This window comes from Cricetulus griseus, chromosome 5 (genome assembly GCF_003668045.3).
Source record: "Cricetulus griseus strain 17A/GY chromosome 5, alternate assembly CriGri-PICRH-1.0, whole genome shotgun sequence".
Classification (NCBI taxonomy): Eukaryota; Metazoa; Chordata; class Mammalia; order Rodentia; family Cricetidae; genus Cricetulus; species Cricetulus griseus.
This window is the reverse complement of record NC_048598.1, coordinates 33,083,639-33,107,987: the sequence shown is the minus strand read 5'-3', so window position 1 is coordinate 33,107,987 and position 24,349 is coordinate 33,083,639. Positions and strand designations below refer to the sequence as shown.

Genomic DNA, 24,349 nt, shown 5'->3' with positions numbered 1-24,349 from the left:
GAATAATGAAAGAAAGTTTGCTGTTGTAATTTGATCTTGTCTAAGGTGGCAAAAATCACCTAATAGGACCCCCCCCTCTGATAAAACTTTATTGTACCCTGTTATGCACCCCCAGGCAGTCTCTAAGAAGACTCCGAAGTGGGGGAACTTTTCTTTGACTATACCGGTATCTAAGGCAGATATTAAACTCTTACCTCAGACTGTGTGTCCAACACTGAGCACACTGTGCCAGGAGCACAGTAGAACTCACTAAATGCAGAAGGAAAGACATTTAAAAAAATAAGTGAAAACTAGAAACAAAAGAAAGAAGAAAGGAAGGTTGGGAAAAGAAAAGGGAAGAAAACATATGGATAAACCACGAACCTGTGTTTAACATCTGAGAGACTTGTGACCTTTAGTGTAGCTATGGAAGAATTGGTTATAATTTGAAAATTATGGAAGCCATGCTAGATTATTGGAAAGCTACAAGAAGGTATTCAAAGTAAAATTGCTGCAAGACAGAAAAATCTTATTCTGATCAACTTTAGTATCAATTCCACTCACTCAACTTAAAGACCTCATACACTAACTTGTCTATTGGCATAATGATGACATTAGCAGTCAAAGCACTTGCTTTTCCTTTTCTGTGAAATATTTTTCTTTAAATGCATATCAGTATATTAAAAAGTAGAAGCAGAGATAACCATATTGAAACAAAGTCCCTAGAAGTCCCATGGTTTGTAAGATTCTGCTGCCCAACTTACATGTCTGTGAACTTCCTGTGTGGGTGTGTCACCACCATGGGCAAGCCAGTGGAAAAAGGAGGCTCTCGGAGTACCCGATAACTCACAGGCCTGCATCCAGAACAAAAGGAACTATGGGGCCGAGAAGTCAGGAGAGCAGCATCAATTTCCATTCGTTCATCAAAGGTGTAGACTTTCACTCCCAAGACCTTCCCATCCACATGGAGTTTGATGGTGAGTGGCGTATCACAAAAAGTGTTGAAGGGACCAAGGTGCACAGATTCCTTGAGTTCTAGTAAGATCTCTATGTCAAAGAGTGCCTTGGAGGAGTTCATGGAGAGGTAAGTGACCCAGAGTGTGAGGGTATCAGCTTGGACTGGGTGTTGGAAAAGCAGCTCCAAGCTACAACCTTCTGCTGGGCAGGGCACAGTCATATTCATGTGGTACAGGTGGAGCTCGGGACTCCACGCCTGCAAGCTAGGCTCACAGGGCTGATCCACATCAGGAGGCCCTGGGGAGATGAGAGAAAAGATGCATCAGGAACAAACATTAAAAGAATGAGAAAGAACAGCCTATAATAACAGCTAGAGGATGAAGGATGCAGGCTTCAGAATTCTTACAGAAAGCTCATCATTTTGTGGATTATCTCTTATGTACTCTCTTTTGAAAAGATTCATACATGACCAGTTCCATCAGTCATCTCCATCCAGCTTTCTCCATAAGGCTCTGTCACTTGAATAACTAACTTTGAGCCCAAGGTGACATTAGGTGGTCATTGTAAACTCATATATCATTATTGTTCTGTTTTTCTTGTCACAATCAGGACTGAAAAGTAATTCAAATAGACCACACCTTTCTCAGTAGTCTTGTGGATCTTAATACCTACAAAGTGTGTATGTGTGTATGTGTGTGTGGGGGAGGGGTAATTCAGAAGATGATGATAAGGTGGGTATCAAAAATTCTGGTGAATAGCCAGGCACAAAGGTACACTCCTTTAATCCCATAACTTGGGAGACAGAGGCAGGTAAATCTCTGAGGTCAAGGCCATTCTGGTCTATAAAACTATTTTCAGGACAACCAGGGATACACAAAGAAAATCTGTCTTGAAAAAACAACAATAACAGCAAACAGCAACAACAACAAACCCCAACCAGCCACCCAACCAAACAAACAAAAGCTGGGGAAGGCAGAAGTCAAGCCCTTTCTTCAGAAAGGCTAGAAGCCATGTCCACAGCATTTTCTACACTGAAAAGACTGCTGTTGAAGTCTGTGTTCTAGATCCTGATATACATATGTGAGTAAGTATGTGACTGTTAGAGAATTTAGGGGAGAGACAGGAAATGAAATAACGAAAAACATCTTCTCCCTTCTAGAGCCTAGCTTAGATCACATTCAAAGCACAACCAGTACCAGTGATTAATAGACTCATAAAATAGTGTGGATGAGAACGGTCCGTGTGGAACACCTAGTCCACCCTGCCCCCACCCACACTTGCTCAGCCAGCACATGAGTGTGCTCTGCAATGTGTTCTCTATTACTCTGTGAGACAGAGGAGTAAGCACTTAGCTTACACCATCTTGCCCTAAAGCTGCTTCAGGGACAAGTAGACATATGTAATGTCTCTGACCCTAGTTCACCCTGCAGTTGCCCTTGAGAAGGGCTGACTTCCCAGTCCCTCTGTGTGAAATCTTTAAGACATTCACATTATACCAATACAGAAGCACCAGCAGTATTTCCAAGACTCTGGAAATATTCAGCAAATCCCCCCTCACCCATGTGCAAAAACACACATACACTACTGCTTTGTCCATTGCCCATGCTCAGTGGCCACTAAAATATCAGCCAAAAGTCTATGGTACTTTACCCACAGCCTCCTCTGGAGTCCAGTAACCTGAAGAGTCACACACCCGCCCAGAGGAAGCCTTGTATACATACTGATGGAATGTCCCATCTTCAGTACAGGCTTCACACATACTGCCAGGGGTCCTGGGAAGAGGAAGCATAAAAAAGGCAGTGTTCCATTGTTGAACTAGGGAAAAGAAACCAGGAAGACTCTGGGGAAGAATGACGTCACTGGAGAATCAGGCCCAGAGGGACAAGTGGGCACATTTATCATTGCAACTCATGTCCTTCTTCTGAAGTCCTCTTCTTTGCAAAATTCACAAGACATGAGAAACCTCAAGGTCAAGAAAGAGAAAATTTTTAACAAAGTCATGAAGAAGTTAGTGAGGACCAAGGGAACTCTTGTACTGGAATCGCTAAACAAGAAACAGTGGAAAAAGGAGGCTCTCGGAGTACCCGATAACTCACAGGCCTGCATCCAGAACAAAAGGAACTATGGGGCCGAGAAGTCAGGAGAGCAGCATCAATTTCCATTCGTTCATCAAAGGTGTAGACTTTCACTCCCAAGACCTTCCCATCCACATGGGATGGGATATATAAAAACACTGTTTTATATATATCTATATAAAAGCCCTCTCAACCCTCTCTATAGTAAATAAGTGTCAGAAAGGCACAGGACACACACTTGGCAACTAAAGCAATGATTTTCAGAGTGAAGTCACTATCGACGTGTGTTCTGACTCTTTTAATCCCCCATTTTTACTTACACTTATAAAATAGAGTGTGGTGGGTAACAGCCCTTGATTCTCCATTGCCCGTAGCAATGGATTATACTTTCTTGTCAGAATTAGGTGATATCACAGGCTAGCTCCAGCCTTACCTCCTATAGTTAGTTCCTACATAAACTTTATATTTCTAGCACAAGTTCCACCACACCATGGTCCAAATCATCCACACTCTTTACATCATTCCACAAAACACACATTCTTGTAACAAATCCATTGGCTTTTCAAACATCCTCGCTTAGCAAACTCTTCCTTTGCTTACTTAGATGTGTCCTTCGAAGGGGTGCTTAGCTTTCCTCCTCTGAGAGTCTGACCCTTGCTTCTCTGTACACACCCCTACAGTTGACCCCTTTCTCAGGACACTGCTGTGTCATGCTGCAAATTTACAGCCATCCTCTTTTGACTCCTGGGCCTGGTTGTGCATCTAGGTCTAGTCAGTTCTCATGGTGTCCGTAAGAATTAGCACATGAGTGGCTTTAGCAGTGCCTCTGCAAATGTCTGTTCTGTAGATGTCTATGAGATGATTCAGTTCATGGAGAGGCTTCTACAAGCATCACATTTGGAGTAAACAGAATATGGAGAGAACAGCTTATCTGAAATGCTAGTTTAAATCAAGGTAGCATAGCAACAGAACACATGAAGAGTAGGTTAATATCTTACAATACACTAGTAAAACCATATTATTACACAATGACAATCATAATGACATTAAGCACCTCACACATCCTGGCCCTGTATTCTTCACAGCTTCTTTCTAGCCCTTGTGATGACAGTATGCTTACAAATGAGAAAACTTGGAGCTCAGAAAGCTTTAAGTCAGTTGCCCAAAGTCACAAGTTCCTTAATTCCTTTGAGCACATTCCTAAATACCACCTAGCGTTCAGTATTCTGGCAACTAACGTATATTGTTAAGATCTATCTACCCTTTGATTCCATCAGTGCTCTTTCTATGTGGACAAAATTCCAAACCACATTTCCCTAATGCACTTGCCCTTCCGGGACTGCTGCAGAGTGTGTAGCTGGGGCTCCTCTCTGACATAAGGATTCCAAATACCTACAAGGGTGGAGTAAACATAACTCTAGGTATGACACAAATTGCTAGGCATGTGACGTGAGTCTCTCCAACACACGTGCTAGGAGGCCTCCAAACTAGCCCACCTAGCTGGAAAAAGGAAGCAAATTGCAATCTTTTCTGCCAACAGACTCTCAGCAAGCCAGTTCTGATGTCTGCTTTATCGTAACATTTGTACCAGAGAGAGAATTGAAAGATTAAATTGTTTACAAGTGTTACATAAACTGATGTAAAACTTGGGTTTGCATGTACCCACACAGGATGGACCTGCCAGAGCTACACAAGGTCACACTTGCAGGAAGATGATTCTTAGACACATTGCATAGATGTGCGCTGAATCACCAAAGGAGCTCATGGGAACCTGGGTGCTGATAACAATGCAAACGGTTTTGTGGTGCTGTGAGTGCTAAATGACGTCATGACTAAGTGTGAGTCAAGGAATGAAGATTTCAAGACACTGTGAGTATAGCTTTGAAAAATAATACACTGGTTTTACTGAGTCCTCATCTCTCCTTATCTGCCCCCACCTTCAGGCTTTCATTAAATTCAAAGAGTGTGAAGACTCCAGGGCAATTGGTCCCTTAGCAAGACCCAGATACCCACAGGGAAGTGTTGTACAAAGAAGAGTCACTGTCCTATGGCCCTACACGAAAGAGTATGCAGACAGCACAAACTGGACCTAATGGGTTATTTTAAAAAATAGTAAAGGTCACAAATTTGGGGTTATGGAAAGGGGAGGGTGGATCTGGGAGAGTCAGAGGGAGGATTTGGGAGTGAATATAGCCAAATTTTCATCATATGAAATTCTTGAAGAATTAGTAAAATATTATATTGAGAAAAAGAAAAGAGTAGATGTCTACCTGCTAAATGGGAAAGAAAACTCAAAATCCAAAGCACCCATTTCTTCTAATCTATTCTGTGTTCCTTGTTTCTGAATCCCCCAATCACCCATTGTGGGTTCTTGAGTCAGCCCTGTGTGTTTCTCACTCCCAGGGAAGAGTGGTGCTCACCGTGAGGACTACAAGAGACAGGCAAAGCCAGATGTCTTACAGTGTCTCTCACATAGCAGGACGAAAAAGAAAGACAGTTCCTGTTATTCAGCTTCTGGGCAGAGGCTTCCAGAGAGCCAAGTCTGCATGGGTCACAGGACCCTTTTCAGTTAAACCATATCCTCCATTGCCATATCAGATCTCTCTCTCTCTCTCTCTCTCTCTCTCTCTCTCTCTCTCTCTCTCTCTGTCTGTCTGTCTCTCTGCTCTTTATAAAGAATTCCCTGAGATTCAGTTCTATAAGTAAGCAAAGGAAGAATGGCAGCAGGCTTTGGGTACTGTGACTTACTTCAATGAGTATGGATTAACTATCTACCATGGCAGTCTCAGAGACAAAACAAAACAAAAACAGAGAAACAAAAACAAATAAACAAGCACTAGTTGCCAATAGAGGGGACAAATAAGAACAGAGCGTAACAATTCCAGATAGTGGCCATCAGGCCGAGCACAGGGTTCCGCTGGAGACAGGGACGATATTAAAAATGTTGAGTTTGCATATTCTCACACTTTGACCTTTTTACCCTAGAACTTACTAAAGGAACATGGTCTGCTTCCCTTTCCCCAGTCACCACTGTCCAAGGAGCAAGCCTTATCCTGCAGAGGAACAGCTGGCTAAGACAGATGGCTCATGCTTTATGATGAACCTCTGGCTCCCATGAGACAACCCTAGCCTTGCTAAGGAGCTGAGCCCTGAGTAGACTCAGGAAGTGACTCCGGGAAGCCATGTACACGTTAACATCACAATAAGGGTTCTCTTCACTTTATATTCTTTCCCTCCTTTGAAATGTTTCAAAGACAGTGGAGTTCCTCTCTCACCTGTCATATACAACTCCACTAATAGGAGGCAGCCAGTGGATAGTGAGGGACTTTTGGGTTTGCCCAATAACCATGGGTGGGATGGGAATGGGGGTGGGCTTTCTGCTTTCACTCCATTGCTGGTATACGAGGTCCAAATAGCAATGCATCCGGGCCACTTGGTTAGGGGTGAAGCTGTCAGTGCACTCATCATCTGTAGAGACAAAAACAGGATGTGAAGGCTGAACCTGCACCAGTGTCGAAAGGCAGGCAAGAATCTCACTGCATTCTCACTCCTCCTAGCACCCGACATCTCCCATTTACTAGACTCAGAAAACATTAAACTCAGGAAAGAAATTCATTCTTCTCTGGAAAGAAATCCTGACATAGGAAAGAAAAGCAGAGACATAGAACTTGCTTCTCCCAGAAGCAATCTCATTATTCTCTGCTTGTCCTAGGGTGAGACTCTGGTCATGAAGTCACAGGATTGTCCTAAGACAATGGTTCTCAACTTTGCTAATGATGCAATCCTTTAATAAGTTCCTCATGTTGTGGTGACCCCCCCACCATACTTTTTTTATTGCTACTCTATAATTGTAATTTTACTACTGTCATGAATCACAATGTAAATATCTGATATGCAGGATATCTGATGTGCGACCACCCCACAGTTGAGAACCACTGTCCCAAACTGATGGTTGCATTCTTATCATACCACAAGGTGGCAGTGTTTCAGCAGAGGGATTCTTCACCTGTATTCAGCATTACCTACATCTGCTATAGACCCTGTGACCATGCCCAAAAAGAGTGAGTATTCACTGGAGATGCTCAGTGCAGAGGAAGCTGAAATGTCAAGGAAATTTCAGGGATGGGAATGATGGCCCAATCTTTCTTTCAGAGACAGCCAAACCACTGTGTTCATTACACAGGTTGTACAGGAATGATCTACATTTCAAGGGCTTTTCTATTTAAAGTAGACCAAACCCCACCATATCTGCTTCTCAACATTGTCTCTGCCTTACTTAAAGGTGGTGCTTAAGAAGCCTCTCCTCCTAGACTCTGCATCTCCAAGGCCACCTACTCCTGGTTAAGGGAGACAGAGGTGTCAAAGCTTATGAATTCATTATTTACTGCAAGGAAATTTGGAGGGAAACATCTAAGAAGCCACATGCAGCAACGGTTAGATCATTGTTTTTCTTACATTCAAAGTCATGAGCAGGGTCTAGTAGTTTGCTTTTTATTAAAACAGGGAACTAAAAATTAACCTTCGTTCACCATTGGAGTTGGTGATCAAATCAAATTAGTTGTCAATTTTAGCTATAATTATGCTAAACTTAAAACTTCCTGTTACTTTTTTGCCAGAAATAAGGAAGGTCTGACACACTAGTAAGATGTATGATCCAAGAGATGTCCCAAAAGATGACAAGGCCACACAATACAGTTTTCCAGAGGGCCAACAAAACACCATTTAAAAAAAATTACATAGTATCATTTTGAGCACAGTACATGAAAGGTAAGCTAGGAATCAGTGTTGAGCTGGAAGAAGATAATCTGATTTTTTACATAGTCTAAGACAAAAGGTTTCTAGTACTTAAATTAATCAAGTCAGTTTGTTAAGGCTCTGTAAAAGTACAGAAGAGGCATCTTCACCCAGAGACCTGTCACTTATCACTGTCAGAGTAAAGAGTCTCCAGGTTAAATGCCGCAATGAAAATCATCATGTTGTAAAACCTGAAGAGATCTCAAGAGCATTTTTTCCCTTTGTCCCATTTTAACTATTCACTATAGAAATATGTTTCACTTTCAAGCTCTGATGGAAGACAATGCAATCTACACCCTGCACTAGCTCCGTATTTTGTCAACTACTTCAAACACATGGAAAATAGAGGACTATCCAACACAAAAGATACCCCTACTCTGTGACATCAATCTCCCGGACTCCCTTTAACTGCATAAACCCTCCCAATCCCCAAAGATACTTAAGCGACCTTAAGAGAAGACAAAAGCACCATGTCTGCGGTGATACCTGTGTAGCTCATGTAGTTATTGAACGGAGCCCCTGGGAAGTGGATGAAACCACAGGTGTCGTTAGCTGGCTCTGGGTCCCGACACAGCTTACTCTTGGGTGTAGGAGCAGTGTCAGCACACAGGTCTCCTGTCTCCATGGATGGCACTGTCTCTCTACAGGGGTCATCACAGGATTCTCTTTCACTGACTCCTTTGAATACATGGTAGAGTCCCAGGACGTGTCCCACCTCATGGATCATGGTGTTGGTATGGCCAGGCATGCCATAATAGGCTGGGTTGAGGACAACACCACCTGTGATGGAAGGTTTGGAAAACATCTTTGAGAAAGAGATGAATAACAGTCTTCCTTAATCATTCTTTGACAAAAATCACAAATAGTCCATCTCAGCCTCTACAAAAATAGTCTATAACTAACTTGGGGGTATCTAATAATATACTTCTCTCTTTCTACAGACACTCACAGAGCTAATAAGTTAAACATTCCTCTAACATTATATATACATACATATATATATATATATATATATATATATATATATTTCAGAGTGGAGTTCACACGTCAGTATTTTAAAGGCTGGGGCAGAGAGCCATTACTATCCGCAGAAGCACATGAAGTTGGGATCCAGGGAAAGGCAGCCAGAGAGATACCCAGCTCTTCTACATTCTAGCTGTCAACAGCTATCTGGTCTCCTAGAACTCAGCTTTACTCCCTGTAAATGGGGGGTGATATCACTAATATCTGTGTATCTTGGGAGTATTTGGGAGTCATGGCTATGGCTCAGGCAGTAAATGTTTAGTTTGTAAGTATGATCCTCATCACCCGTGAGAGAAAAACAGATTGGTGAAGCAGCACAATCATAGGGAAATCCTTGAGGGTTGCTGGCTAACTAGTCTAGCAGAAGAGGTGAGTTTCAGGCTAAATAAGATATTCTGCCTCAAAAACTTAGGTAATGAATGGTTGAGGAAGACATTGACATCAATCTCTTGCTTCCACACATGAATGTGGACACATACACAATAGATAAAAGTAAAGGTGCTTGACACACTTTAGCTGCTTAACAAATGAGTTAAGAGAATTACTTGCCCACAACTGTCCACAAATGTGGAGAACAACTGACCATGAAGTGCTCAGCCCTATGTGACACATCTGTATATAACAATACCTAAGGCTCAGGGGACATCTTTGAAGAGAGAACAGAAAACTGTAAGAGCCAAAGGACCTGAAAAGCTGCTGCAATATTATGTCTTCTATATAGGCCAGGGAATTTGCACCCATGAAATCTCAACATCATGGTTGCCTAAACAAGACCTGCAAAATGATAACACCAGGTGACATGCCAACACAGGTGGGGGAAATTTCATGGAGCTTCACCCCAGATGGAAAGGAATGGGCAATTAATAACTTCTCAGAAAGTGAGAATCAATCTTCCCCATGGATGAGTCTTCTAATTGGTTATTCAATGCTAATTATTCAGTCCTGATAACATGTAACAATAAATGAAGTCAGATGGCTGTCTTTGTATTTTATATGTATGACAAAAAAGAGAGGTGAGAAATAAAAGATGGATCTTGGAGGAATTGAGGGGAAGTGTTGTAGGGAATCAATATGATAAAATATATTTATGAGATTCTCAAAGAGTTATTGAAATACTAGTTTTTTTTAAAGAATTTTACTTCTGAGTTCACCTCTCCTACTCCCAAGAAGCTAGCAATATTCCTCACTCACCTCAGCCTTCCAGAATTGGGAATCACCCACTGCTACAGTTTCAAACTAGTCCTGGTATTGTGTCTTAGTGTAATTTCAAGACTTGCTATGTCCCAAGCAATGAAGTTTTCCCTATACTGATGGTCTCCTAGAAATGGCCAGTCCTCTAGAAATGAAGCCATATTGTTTTGACCATATTCGGTAAAGGGTGAGTATTAGAATGATGTAGATGGCAATGGGTCCAATAAATGACAGGACTCAGGAGAAACTACAACAAAATATGAATGAATGAGGAAAGTTTTAAAAATACTAACATCTTTGCCTAAGTTGCTATCACGTAAGAATGCCAGAGTCCCCTGCATATCTTTCCTCCCTAGGAGGTAAACAACAGAAATTTGAAAGCAAGGACGTAGGAGATTCTTTCCTGGGTGAGAGTTTCCTAGGTCTGTGCCATTTGAGTCTTGAAGGGACTCAAATGGATTTGGCCAATATGACAAGCTAACTGAGGACCATCATCTCTGCTTTCACACTACCAACATACCCACCACCACATTAATCTAGAGAAGACCCATAAGTTTAAGAAAAGAAGATTAAAGGTAAGTGTTAGGAATGCATAGATGACAATTGGTCCAATAAAGTTCATCACACCATCTTTCAAGTATTAAAATTTAAGACAGGCTTATGTAATCTGATAGCAGATGGATTTTTGCCTCTTTTAGAGGTCAATTTCTGCCTAAGTGTCCCAGTTCTAAAGAAGAGTGGCTAGATAGAAGGAAAGTGAGGCTAAATGGGCCAGGGGTAACACAAAGAGACAAAGTGACATCTAAGTCACTCAAATGACTCCACGAGTGTGACCCTGTGATGAGAATGATGATTACCTTGGGTAGTCAGCATCACTTGGTGATTAAGGACAAAACAGACCATGGGCTTCTGTAATCAAGATGTATAAAGCATCAACTGGCTAGATGAAGCCCCAAATGCAGTGAGACTCAACTGAGTAAATTTCTACTATTCATTAACATGAGTGTTCAAAACAGAAATTAAGGCCAATCATGGAATACATTTATATTTTCTGCATGTTTGCATGTGTACATTGAAAACTGAACTCAATACAGGGCTGGTATGATCTAACTTCAAAATGTGGCACAGAATGAATGGAACTCTGCTTTTAGCAACTGGTGACCATGTGTGACACAGCTGTTCCTTCATGGACTTGTAGGGGGAATACAGATGTGCCTACTTAGAAGGCCTTTCAGCTTTGATTATGAGGAACAAGCTAAAACAATAAGGCAGAGCTGTTGTGTGGTCTTGGGGATGTTGCCGAGGAAGAAGAGAGAGAAGTTGCTGATGAAAAGACAAATCTCAGCTGTGGAAAGTCAAGCTTCCAGAGTGATGTTATGTTCCCAAGTTCTCACTGGTTTTCCCTAGACCCAACACTAGACTGCCAAAGTTGCTCATGGTAGAAAAAGAGAATAATTCCCAAAGCCATTCCATTTAAAAAGAAACATAACAATGGGAGTAAAGTCACTGGTTGAAATGACTTTTAAACTGTTCCATAAAACTTATAGGGCTGAATGTTACATGCTTATAAATCAGAGAGATCAGGACTGGTCTGTAGGTGTCTATATAACTATTTCCATTTACTGGCTACCATACACTTCCCCAAAATATATTCTCCACAACAAAGGAAGAATTTGTAATAAATAAATAAATAAATAAATAAATAAATAAATAAATAAATAATAAATAAATAAAGTGCCTTAGTGTCCACAAAAGGAGAGTTCTGGGGGAAAGACAGGGGAAGAAAGTGACAAGAGTTGATGGATAGACAAAGGGAGAGAAATAAATGACGACTATAAGAACAAAGAAGAATGTAATGGGATCTGGAAATAGATGGGAACCTTTACAGAACCAGCATAGGCATTACACCTCTCTCAGACTTTTATTGCCTACTTGCTTCTGCAGCTTGCAACCTTGTTGGATGGAAGTCTGTCCCGGACAAGACTGAACAAACACTGTGTATTTAAGATGGAGGTGAAGATATTACAGAATGTGCAGAATGTGGTGTCATTTTTATTTACCTGTGTGCCCTTTCAGCTACACCTGTCCCCAGTTGTCATGCACTGGGCTCTCAAGTACTTCTGACTCATGGGGGTAAAATAATATGATGAGTTCAGACTGCAGATGTTTTTAGAAAGGGACTGGGAAGGTAACAAGTTTCCTCTTACAATTCACGAAGCATGTACTGGGCATCATTTCTCTGCCAGACATTGTGTGTGTGTGTGTGTGTCTGTGTGTGTGTGTGTGTGTGTGTGTGTGTGTGTGTGTGTGTGTGTGTAAATCAAGGATTCAGCAATTGACAGGATGTGTTTTAAAAGAAAAGACCTTTTAAGTCTTTATATTAAAAATGATTTTTTTTTTGGTTGTGAGCCTAGTCTTTAACAGTTCAGTCATCTCTTTAGTCATCTCTCCAGATATCACACAGAGAGAGAGAGAGAGAGAGAGAGAGAGAGAGAGAGAGAGAGACAGAGACAGAGACAGAGACAGAGAGACAGACAGAGAGACAGACAGAGAGACAGACAGAGAGACAGAGAGAGAGAGAGAGAAACAACCAGCTCTAAATGGGATGTCTTCATCAAATCCCTCCCCTCAAAGTTAGTGAAGCTTGCAGAAAAGGTAAGAGTGAGAGGCAATGGAGGCTGTAGAGGGTACTAGGAGAAAAAGTCATCTAAAACAACTGTGCAAAGCTCATGTGAACTCCCAGAGGGTGACACAGCAAGCACAGGGCCTGCACGGGTCTGCACCAGGTCCTCTGTGTATTTATTATGGCTTTCATTTTAGTGTTTTTACAGGACTCCTGAGTGTGTGAATAAGTGGGTCTCTGTTTCTTTTGCTTTCTCATGGGCTCTTTTCCTTCTGTTGGTTTGCTTGCCCAACTTTGATGAGATGGTTTTGTTTTATCATATTAAATTTTATTTCGTTATGTTTGGTTGTTATCTCTTAGAAGCCTGTTCTTCTCTAATGAGAGACAGTAAGGGAGTGGATCTGGATGGGAGGGGAGGTGGGAAAGAACTGGAAGGATTAGAGGGAGGAGAAACTGTAATCTGCAATTGGGATATATTGTATAAGAAACAAGTCTATTTTCAATAAAAGGGGGAAAGATGATTATGTATTTCACACACATGTAAGTCCATAAACTCTTAGGGTCCTTGAGTATCAGAGGGCATGAAGTACCAGGGAAATTCTGTCCAACATTTTCTGGTCTCATTATGTCCCAGGCAGGGTCTATCCCCTATTGCTTATCCTGTTCTTCTATGACTTAGGAAGGATGCTCCCTTTGCTCTTATACACAGCTCTCCCATTGTAAGTAGCTGGACCTCTCCAAACATGTGTCTTTGCTTAATAAAAAGCCAATATCTTTCCAGAGCATTAAAGACATCTCAGTTAAAGAAGGGTTAGAGAGTCAAGGGAACAACTATTAAGGACAACCACAGACATGATATTTGAAGCACCCACTCTGACTGTGAATACTAAGGTTTATCAAGCCCCTTCGAAAAGCCAGGTAATTTTTCAGTTATTATTCCATTTTTTACACAAGGAAACCTAGAACTAGAAGGAAACTTTCTTGAGAACATATTTGTTCTTGTCTGTGACTTCAAAACCTCCTTCATTACTCAAAATCTTTTCCTACAGGTCACATTGTCTGGGCTCATTTGAAAAATCTCTAGTGTTTAAACTCTCATGAATTAGGTGCAAGGTACTTGGGTCTCATGCTCATTGGGGGTGTTGCTGCTATTCTCCTCAGGGTGTTCTATAGCAGACACAAGTACAAATCACTCTGAAGCTTATGTCACAGCAACAGATGCCCCCTAACAGGGCAAGAATGCTACTCATTCATTACCTCTCAGTGGTGGGAGTTATCTATTAATCTCAAGGCCTTTCTCAGAGAGACTCTTTCCTTTGTTGGTTTTCCTCTTCTGTGGAAGCATGTTTACAGAAACCCCAAACTCAAGACAGCCTAAACTCATCTGGTTTCCTATTTGTTCCTACTTTTGCTATAGTTTCTGCCTTGACACAACCATTCACTAAGTGAAACAGAACTCCCATTTCCTCATTTATTTCTTTCATTTATTTATTTATTTCTATTTACTGAGATTAAACATAATTTCATTTCTCCATTCTCCCCTCTAAACTCTCCCATATATTCCTCCAGGCTCTCCTTTAAATAATGGCTTCGATTTTTTTCACTAATTGATATTGTGCACACACATAGATATATGCATACATACATACATACATACATACATACATACATACATACATATATTCCTAAATTAGCCTGTTTAGTCTGTATACTGTTACTAATACATAGTGTATGTTTTCAGGGCTGATCATTTGGCACTGAATGACCAATCAGTATGCTCTTCCCTTGAGAAGAGAACTTCCAACACTCCCAGCTTTCCTTAGCTGCTGGAGTTCTTTGTGTAGGCTTGAGGCCTCCGAGGCTTTTCCTCATCCACTGTGGCATGTCCACTGGTGTCATCCTTGTTCAGCTCATATATGGGCAGGCATGTTGGCAGGACTTTATAGAAAATAGTCTCTGCTCTTCAAGGTAAAGAAAAACAAGTACTACAACTGCTATTTGAACACATTAAATTATAGCCCTATTAACTACCCATCCACACGCATAAGTACTGATCTTGATGTGTGTGGCACCACAATTATCTCGTTAAAATATAATTTTCTCTGTATTTTTGTTCACTAATGACTAAGCAATGTAAATTTTTGTCTAAATGTAGAAAGTAATCCTTTGAAATGACAATTATACTGGAAAGAAAATTCCCAGCACTTCATAATTTAAGTAAGTTACCAGTGCTGTATTACCTGTTACTAGATGAATTTATGGATTAAATTTCTTCATGTTACTGTGCAGACATGTAAAGAAGCATGGAGATTTTTGTAAATCTTTGTGGGGCACAAAAGGAAAAGGTAAGTTTGGGGAATACTGATGGAGCCATGTAGAGTTCATTCCACTTCTAAGCACAGTCCAGTATTTACCAGATGTCAATCAAGGCATCTCTCAGTTTTCCACTGCCGGGTATTCTCCCATTGTCTGCCAAACAAACTCCAGCCTTATCTGTCCTTCAGTGCCCACTTCAAATGTCAGCTGTCTAGGAATACTACCCAAGATGCTTTCAGAAGAGTTTGGCACTTTCTCTCAATAGGCCTATCTAGCCCTTTGTTGCTCTATGATACAACAAAAGCATGTGTTACATGTCTGTTTCCCACTGGTGCTGTGCATTGTTCTGACCTTGTATTCTTCTATTTTTGTATTGCTACAAAACAGATTCACCAGTTGTTCTTTGAATGAATGCATGCATGCATGCACACATGAATGAATGAAGGGTTGTGATTATGATATTAGTGACTTATAGAAGTGCTAACTTACCATTTAGTCAATATTCTGTCTTTGAATCCATAATTCTAATTCATATGTTATTTATAAAAATTTCTTACCTCTGTTATCATAAAATTAGAAAGACAAAATCATAGGCAATAGAAATAGTGTTGATGGCAAAGCAGGATGAATCATGGGGTTTCCACAGAGTGAAAGTCATTGGTGATCAGAAACTGCATTTGGTTTTCCAACTTTAAGGCTGGTGTGCTTATGTGCAGGTCACTCAGATAACCTTAAACATGATGAACTGTTGCACACTGATACAAACATAATCCTACCTAGACTCTTGGGAGGGCTGTTCAGAAAATCCTCAGTGTTTTCCTCTGCCGTGTCTTGTCAACAGTCTGCACTGGTATTCTCTTTTTAAATCACAATTATGATTGAATAGGGAACAATAAATACACAAGCAATTTCACACTCAATCAGGGCTGAGAGCTGGTCAGCCCATCTCCTGAAATGCACATTAAGAACCACGTTTCAGGAGAGCACTTTCAATCCTAAAAGTTTTAAGAACAAAATGTAAATCTCCATAGCTGGTTTTGCAACTCATTGTGAGTGAAAATTTTAGAAGATAAATTATAAACATTTCTTGAATCATTACATGGAAATGTAAGTCCACCACTAGCTTACTTACTTTTCCCTCTGTCTGTAAGAATTCACGGCACTCCTACTGCATATATAGCTTCCTCCTTATGTGTAGATGTTACCGACCAATTCTTACACCTGTATGCAATTTGCATGTGCACAGTTCTCTGTAAGTTTATCACATGTATATAATTACAAATCACCACCACACTCAAAATGCAGACACAGCCCATCATTAAAACCTCCTTCCTTGCTGGGCATGGTAGTATATGCCTTTAATCCCAGCACCAGGAACTCTCTCTTTATACCAGGCTGTCGTTGAACTCTGAGATCTGCTTGTGTCTACCTCCCAAGTGATGGTATTAAAGGCATGTACCACCACCTTGTAGGGTATTCTCATATTCATAAGAAATTTGCAGATTATTCAGAGTGGCTGTGGCATTCTCAATTTTCCACTAGCAAGTATGGCAGACCCTCACTGGCATGCAGTATTGCTATGGTAGGTTTTTATTTTAGTTCTTCAGATAGTTGTGTAGCAATATTTCACTGTAGTCTTAACATGCATTTCTCTAGCAGTTAATGAAGTGAAACTTTATTTCTTGTGATTATTTTTTTATCTCTGCATACTCCTTATATAATGTCTGTTTTTATCTTTGCTCATATCTAACTGGAATGTCTAATTTTTCTGTTACTATTGAGTTTTGAGAGTTTGTGTGTTCTAAATAGAAGTCATTTTCCATATGTGTGCTTTTTATTATTTTATAAAAGCCTGTGGTTTCTTTATGCATAGCCACCAAAACACCAAACAATGCAATTAAAAATGGAGTGCAGAACTAAATAGAGAATTCTCAACAGAGGAATCCAAAATGGCTGAAAGGCACTTGAGAAAGTGCTCAACATCCTTATCCATCAGGGAAATGCCACTCAAAACCACTCTGAGATTCCATCTTACTCCTGTCAGAATGGCTAAAATCAATAACACCAATGATTATCTATGCTGGAGAGGACATAGAGAAAGAGGAACACTCCTCTTTACGCCTCTCAGCAGACTCTTTGTCAGCAAAAGATTTTCTATTTTGCTGGAATCTAACTAGTGAGCTTTTATTTTTCCTAAACTATGCTTTGGGTATCTTATATATGTACTTTTTGCTTAGCACTGCCCCCAAAATTCTTGCCTATATTTTTTACTGGGTACTCCATACTGGTTTGGGTTTCTCTGTGGCTTTGGAGGCTGTCCTGGAACTAGCTCTTGTAGACCAGGCTGGTCTTGAACTCACAGAGATCTGCCTGCCTCTGCCTCCCAAGTGCTGGGGATTAAAGGCATGCACCACAACGCCTGGCTCATACTTTCATTTTCTACACTTAAGTAGATGCTCGATTTTGACTTAACTTCTCTATCCGTTGCAAAGTTCAAACTGGGGCTCATTGTCTGTTCCCTGTGGACATATCACTTCTCCAAAACCATTAGTTGAAAATAATTATTGCCTGATAAAGTTATATGGAAGCCAAATGCAGTTCTGGCTGGCCTGGAACTCATTGTGTAGGCTATGCTGGCTTCCAGCTCACACATCTATCCACCTTGCTTCCTGAGTGTTGGGATTAGAGGCTTGCACCATCTTGCCCAGCCCACCTCTTTCATTTTTTTATGAAATAAAAAATGATAGAACATATTCCTTTTCTGTCATTGTTTTTATTGATGAGTTCATCTTTTAGGAACTTATCAATCCACTTCCCCTGTGACTTGTTTTCTCTCTTCAAAACCTTCTGCTCTGTTAATTTTTTTTTTCTGATGGAAGTCTATTTTCAACGATTTTATTTCTTGTCTTGATTTTAACACTTACTTATGTCCTCCTTGTTTGAGCTATTTTTTTCTGGCTTGATATGTAGACTTTCTTTTTTAATAAACAAATCTGTAAGTATCCCTTGCTTGTGTCTCCATTTGCACAACAATTTTTGTATAACATGTTGTTATAATCATTTTATTTAAAATTGTTTCCTGTTTCCACTATAATTTAGCCTATGTTTAATTAGAAGTATATTGCTTAATTTCTAAATACTCAGGGCGTTCCTCGTTTTTATTGTCTTATTATTTGATTTCTAGCTTATTTACAATGAGATGAGAGAGAAAAGTTTTACGACTTCCATCCTCTGAAATTACTCTGCGGTCATGAACTCCTTTGATAAGTTTTCCATGGCATATGAGAAGAATGTATGTTCTGCTCTGTGTAAATACACAGTCTGACTCTACTAATTGTGTCAAATTTCTAGTCATATTTCTCAAATCTCTACATGTCTACCGAATGTTTACTCATAATATCTTTTCTGAGAAACTTATTTAAAACCACCAGCTATGACTGGAGATTTGTCTGTTTGTATAAATGGCTATTTTTCAGGGCATGTTAATGCTCAAATCCAAATTCATCACAATTACATATTCTAATTGAATTTACTCTTTTATAAAACTAGCCTTATTTATTTCTGATACTATCACCTAACAGTGTACTTCATCTGATGTTGAAAAGTTCTTTTCCTTTGGATTAGTATTTGCATAGTATTTACTTTACTTCCCTAGACTTTCACTTTAACCATCTGTGTTCTTATATTTAACATTTGTCTCTTTTGAACATCAGGTAATGCGGTTTACTGGTAAATTGACAACCTTTTAATCTGAGCTGGGGCCCATATAATGTTAATGTAAAAGCCAGATTAGGTTTTCTTAATTACAGTTTTTTTTTTTTAGATTTTTAGAAGTGTGTGTGTGTGTGTGTGTGTGTGTGTGTGTGTGTGTGTGTGTAGATATTTGCACATGAGTGTGGGTACCCACAGAGTCCAGAGAGTGTGTCTGAATCTCAAGGTGGTCAGCCATTATTTCTTTGAATACTATATCCTTCCCAATTTCATTCTGTTCTTATAGAACTCCAATTTCATTAGAAATTTTAGATAATCTAACCAATTAAATATTTCTCAAGATGTTTTCTTATCTTTTCATCATTTTCCTCTCTAAGTGTCAATTTATAGAATTAATTTTAGGTCTTTAATTCTCTATCATTAGCCTTATACTAATTTTCAAATTTGAGTTACTAGTACTACTTTTTAGCTCAAAAATTTTTACTTGGCTATTTCCTTTAGATCTCAGTTCTCTTAACCAGTTCCCTAGCTTCTAGGTATTTTTACACATTAGCAAATTATATATACTAGCCCAGTGTCTGAAAGTTCTAATAGCTAAATATTCTATGGGTCATATTGTCTTTTGTCGCTGAATTGGTATTGTTTTCCATCATTTGAGTGTATTTCCTGAAAATATCAAGTGATTTTATATTGACTGCTACATACTACACATAAAATCATGTGTGGTGCTCCTGATGTATTGTCTTCTCCAGAAGGTATCTGCCTTTGGTTGGGCAATCAGTGCAGAGGCAGGAAGGTTTCCTATAAACAACAACTGAGAGTGTCTCTGGTTGGATTTTAAGCCCAATGTAAACCAGCCCACTCTGCCCTGGTGTATTGAGTCTTCAGTTGCTCCTTCTCCTTGATAGGATAGCAACTTCATTTTCTTTCCCTTCTGTGAGATGACATTTGAAATCACGGTTCTGCTTTTTAATCTCTTAGAAGTCATTTTGGAGTGGGTTTATTCTAGGCTTTGGCTCTAAGAATGTATCCCTATATAATTAGCAAATATTCTAAGAGGAAAATCCTGAATAGAACACCAGTCCCACTTCTGTGCTTCCCATTTCCCTGGGTCTTGGGCCTGAACTCTGTCTCGTTGTTGAGTCAGAAACAAACTCTAGGTCTGATGACATCAAGCAGCTAATGTTCGAGCAGTTTATCCACTTTCACATTGCTGAATGAATATTGACTGTTTTTATAGCTAATAAAATTAGAAGATATTCAATAATCTACTTCATCCCAACAACTCTTGTTAAATGGCAAAATTTATTCCAATAAAGACCAAAAGAATCACTTTTTAAGGCTTGAGATTGAGAGCCAGCAGCTGCTGAGTATACCTTGCTGCCAGAGCCCTTCACATATCCTCCAAAAAGGTGACCCATGGTAACTAGAAAGGTCCTGCTTCTCAGTGATTTATGTCCTCTCTGTTATTGTTTTGATGAAGCAATTCAAATTACCAAACTCACAATTGATTGGATTATTTGACTAGGACCCACTAGTACATCTACTGTCACCAGGAAGGTTACACTAATTCACACTGGCTTTTTATGAAGAATACAGGGTACCTCCAGTTCATTTGGTCATCCTGGAAATGTGACTGAAACCTGTCTGAATTTCCTGGAGTCTCCTTGAGAGTCTGAGCTAAGCAAGAGACCCACCTGATTCCTGGTACAGACTACTAAACCAGGTTTTACAGTTTGGTCACCACAGTGATATTTTTTCCTTTGAGGCCCATTCTAAGACTTAGATCCAGAGAGTTGGACCTTACCTGAGCAATTTATTTGCATGCAGGGTTATGTGCCTGTTGTTTAGTTTCCTTTTTTTCTTTCCTGTATTTTTTGAATAGGGATCTCACTCTGTAGTTCAAGGTAATCTTGAAGTAGTGATATTTCATATTTCTTTTCCCAACCATCCATGTCTGACATTATACATGTGAACCATGACAAGGAGCCCTCATATTTTTTTATAAAGTTAGCTCTTTGGCAAGTCTATACATGTGTATGCTACATTCTAGTTACTTTATTCCCCATACTCTCTCTTAAATCTCTGAGATCCCTATTAGCCCTACCAACTACCTGTCCCTTTTCCAGATTCCTAACTGCTTCACAACCCATTTATCTTAACCATGGTTACCTATGTGATCATTGGAGTGTAACTATCCATTGGAGCCTGGTTGTGTCACCAGGGAATATACAACAGAAGGCAATGACTCATTTCCCTGAATCTATCTAACAGTGAGGGGTAGATCCCCTAAGTCTTCTAGACTTGTCTGGCTGTTGATTAGCCTATTCTTATTCAGACCCAGTGCAGTCATCAGTAGTTGTTGAAAGTTCATGAATGCAATGTGATCTTTCATTTTACTTTTTATTTAGTGATACAGTCTCAGTAAGTAGCCTAGACTTGCCCTTGAAATGTGATCATTTAGGACCAACATCCTTAGTAACTAGGATTAAAGGCCCATACCACCAGGACTGCCTTGTCTCTAGATTATAAAGTCAGTTTAGAGCTTCCTGGGTGTTTGAAACATTTTTATAGACTCACCCAACTGCAATTCTAGACCTAAAGCAGTTAATTCATTGACTATATATTTCTCGTCTTTCCCCTTCCCTCAACTCAATTTCACAAACACTTCTCAAATATCCTTGCTTTTATCTATCATAGTTCATTTCACTTACCCAAGTGACTGACAGCTTCTTTTTCCCAAGGCCATGTAGCAGCACCTGCAAGGTCCTCCCCAACTGAGCTGGCGAAGTAGACATTGAGGAAATGAGTACTGTTGAGCTGCAAAGCCTCCTTTAGCTCCTTCACACTCATGTATGCTCTGGGGAACAAGCACAAAGAGAGAATGTCACACCAAAGGGCAGATAATGCCAGGGACAGATGCAGTTATTATCATAGTATTTCCATTTGCCAAAGACTTTTGTAAGGGTAGGGAGGCAAAAGACATTCCCAACACAAAGTCTAGGAAGAGATACATTTGAGATATTTTCCAATTAAATAAAATCCTATTGCTTTAAAAAACCACAACTTCTGCATGAAGCCTCTAATTTTATGTTAATCTCATTTCTTCATTTTTCATCAGAATTATTTCTTCAAGATAAACCCATTGATGTTGATAATTCTTTGTTTTGAGAATTATGCTGTCGATGGAGAGGAAAGCCTTCAACCTCTCACTTTTTCATGAGTGTCTTCATACTGCCTGGTCCTTATGATGGCAGGAAGTTCAGTTATATATGTTTTATCATATGTCTATAGCAACCATTATTTTTTAAAAGGTGAAAAAGTGGCTAGGAAACCAGTTGTCAGAAGTAAGAATTCAAAGAGTTTGGGTAGTAGAAGACATCATAAAGCTGTAATTTCCTTTTTGAATCCCTTAATCCAAAGAAAATCATCCTATCTACTCCTGTCTCTTTATAATAATAATGGGTTGTCTGATTGGTACCCATGCTTGATAGTTTTATGTCAACCTGTCAAAAGCTAGAGGAAGGAACCTCAGTTGAAAAATTGCCTCCATAAGACCCAACTGTAGGCAAGATTGCATAGCATCTTCTTAATTAGTGATTGATGGCAGAGTGCCCAGTCCATTGCCGGTGTTGCAACCTCTGGGCTCACCATTCCAGGTTCTATAAGAAAGTGGGTTGAGCAAGCCATGAGGAGCAAATCAGTAAGCAGCTCCACTCCATGGTTTCTGCATCAGCTCCTGTCTCCAGGTTCCTGCTTTGAGTTCTTGCCCTGACTACATGTGATAATGAGCGTGATATGGAAGTGTGAACAAACTAAAAGTATTTTCCTCCCCAAGTTGCTTTTGGTCATGATGTTTCATCACAGCATGAGAAAACATAACTAAGACACTGTCTTCAAACCAAACAGTTTTATTTATGTACTTACACAGAGAATTGATGGTCTGTTAAAACATGACTCTCAAAACATCATAGATTATTGATGCAGCCCTTAGTTGCCTCTCAGGGCTTGAATGTTGTTCCCTATTGCTGTACCAAACATTTAGGACACACAACTCAGAAGACTCAAGCTGAATCTTCCCTGAAATCCTCTTTCCTGTGGTCTAGCTTCCACAGTTCCAGAAAATACTATGCAAGTTGCAAAGGGAGTGAAGCAATTGAACTAATGATTCTCAGCCTTCCTAATGCAATGATCTTTTAATACAGTTCTTCAGGTTGTGGTGACCACCAATCATGAAAGTATTTTTGTTGCTACTTCATAACTGTAATTTTATTACTGTTATGAATTATAAGATAAATATCCATGTTTTCTGATGGTCTTAGGTGATCACTGTGAAATGGTCATTCAATCCCCAATGGAGTTGTGACCCACAGGTTGAGAACCACTGAATTAAATAGCCCTACCAAAATGTAACTCTGCAGCAATTACCAGCATAGCAAAATATGCATAAAGGTGCAAGAAGTGTCACTTAACATATCAGTGGCAATCAATAGCTCTCAAATTGGACTTAAGGGGAAAATTATCCCTGGTCCTGAAAATTTAGTCAGCTTCCTGAGGCTAGTAAGTTCATAGATCTTAGAAAAGAATCTACTACCTTCCCTTTCTAGATCATCAGAATTCCTTACAGCATTCTAAATCTTTACCTAAGTAGAGCTACCATCCCTGTCAAAGAAGCTCCTCTTTACAGCAAATGGAGACTGTCACAAACAAATCACAAGCGATCACAATGCAGAGATTAATGGATTGGATGGGGCAACTCTGAGCTATGCATGCACATCACAACGAGCATCTATGGCTCTGGGGACATTACAGAAGATAAGAGTGGAAAGACTTCGAACCAAAGGAAAAGGGAGTTTATTGTGATAGTATGTCTCTTAGAAATGTCAGAGAAATTAAACACATAAAGTCTTACGAATATGGTTGATTAAACATGAACAAGGATGACACTGACAGACATGTCAACATGGATAAGGTTCAAGGGTGAGGGTTGGGGTGGGCAGAAGCTTACTAGGCTTCAACCATATATAAAGAACAGCAAGCAACTTAGGACAGCTGAGAGCAAGAAAAATAGTATTCCCCAGGTAAGAGTACACCAGTCCAACACCAAATGGTCAGATCTGAGAACATACATACAAGTAACACTATACAGACTGTAATTATGTAATTTAAGGAGCAACTAAGCTAGAACTCAGTAGTCCTTAAACTTAAGAAGTACTTCTGACAGTGGTCATGGTGTGCCATCCTCCAAAAGAGGAAAAACTAAAGGCAGCTTTTCACAGCTAAAGCCAGGCAGACATAGTTTTTAAAATTTCCTTTAGGATTACGTTTCATAGCCGCTACTTTAACTAGACAAGCCATAGGCATTGAAAGCTCCCAACTTACATTAGGACAGCATAAGCCTTCTTCTATTGCTTGCACTGCTTCCCAGCCATGCTGCTCACACCATTTATTTAACCCATGTGTAGAATGTGCTGGCAAGATCCCCAAAGAGGTAATTTTTGTGTTTCTTGGAACAGAACTAAAACCAGGAATGAAAGCAAAGAAATAAAAAAGGTCATGCTTGTAGACCTTCAGATGCTTTGGAGAAAGGGGTTTTTAAATAGTACTTTTATTCACTTGTAATATCTTGGAAAAATAGTTTTCGGCCATAAGAAATCATCCAAGCTCCATGAGGTGGTGT

General features: G+C 39.8%; 1 protein-coding gene across 1 annotated transcript in view; it reads right to left on the bottom strand.

Annotated features, from left to right (window-relative positions):
• Positions 1-24,349, bottom strand: part of Pappa2 (pappalysin 2) — a 229,470-nt gene that overhangs the window by 131,468 nt on the left and 73,653 nt on the right. The window contains exons 3-7 of the mRNA XM_027417273.2: positions 21,384-21,529; positions 8,292-8,585; positions 6,287-6,479; positions 2,587-2,708; positions 744-1,233 (exon numbers count right to left, since the gene is read on the bottom strand). Coding sequence (XP_027273074.1) covers positions 744-1,233; positions 2,587-2,708; positions 6,287-6,479; positions 8,292-8,585; positions 21,384-21,529 — 1,245 coding nt within the window. The remainder of the gene's footprint in view (positions 1-743; positions 1,234-2,586; positions 2,709-6,286; positions 6,480-8,291; positions 8,586-21,383; positions 21,530-24,349) is intronic.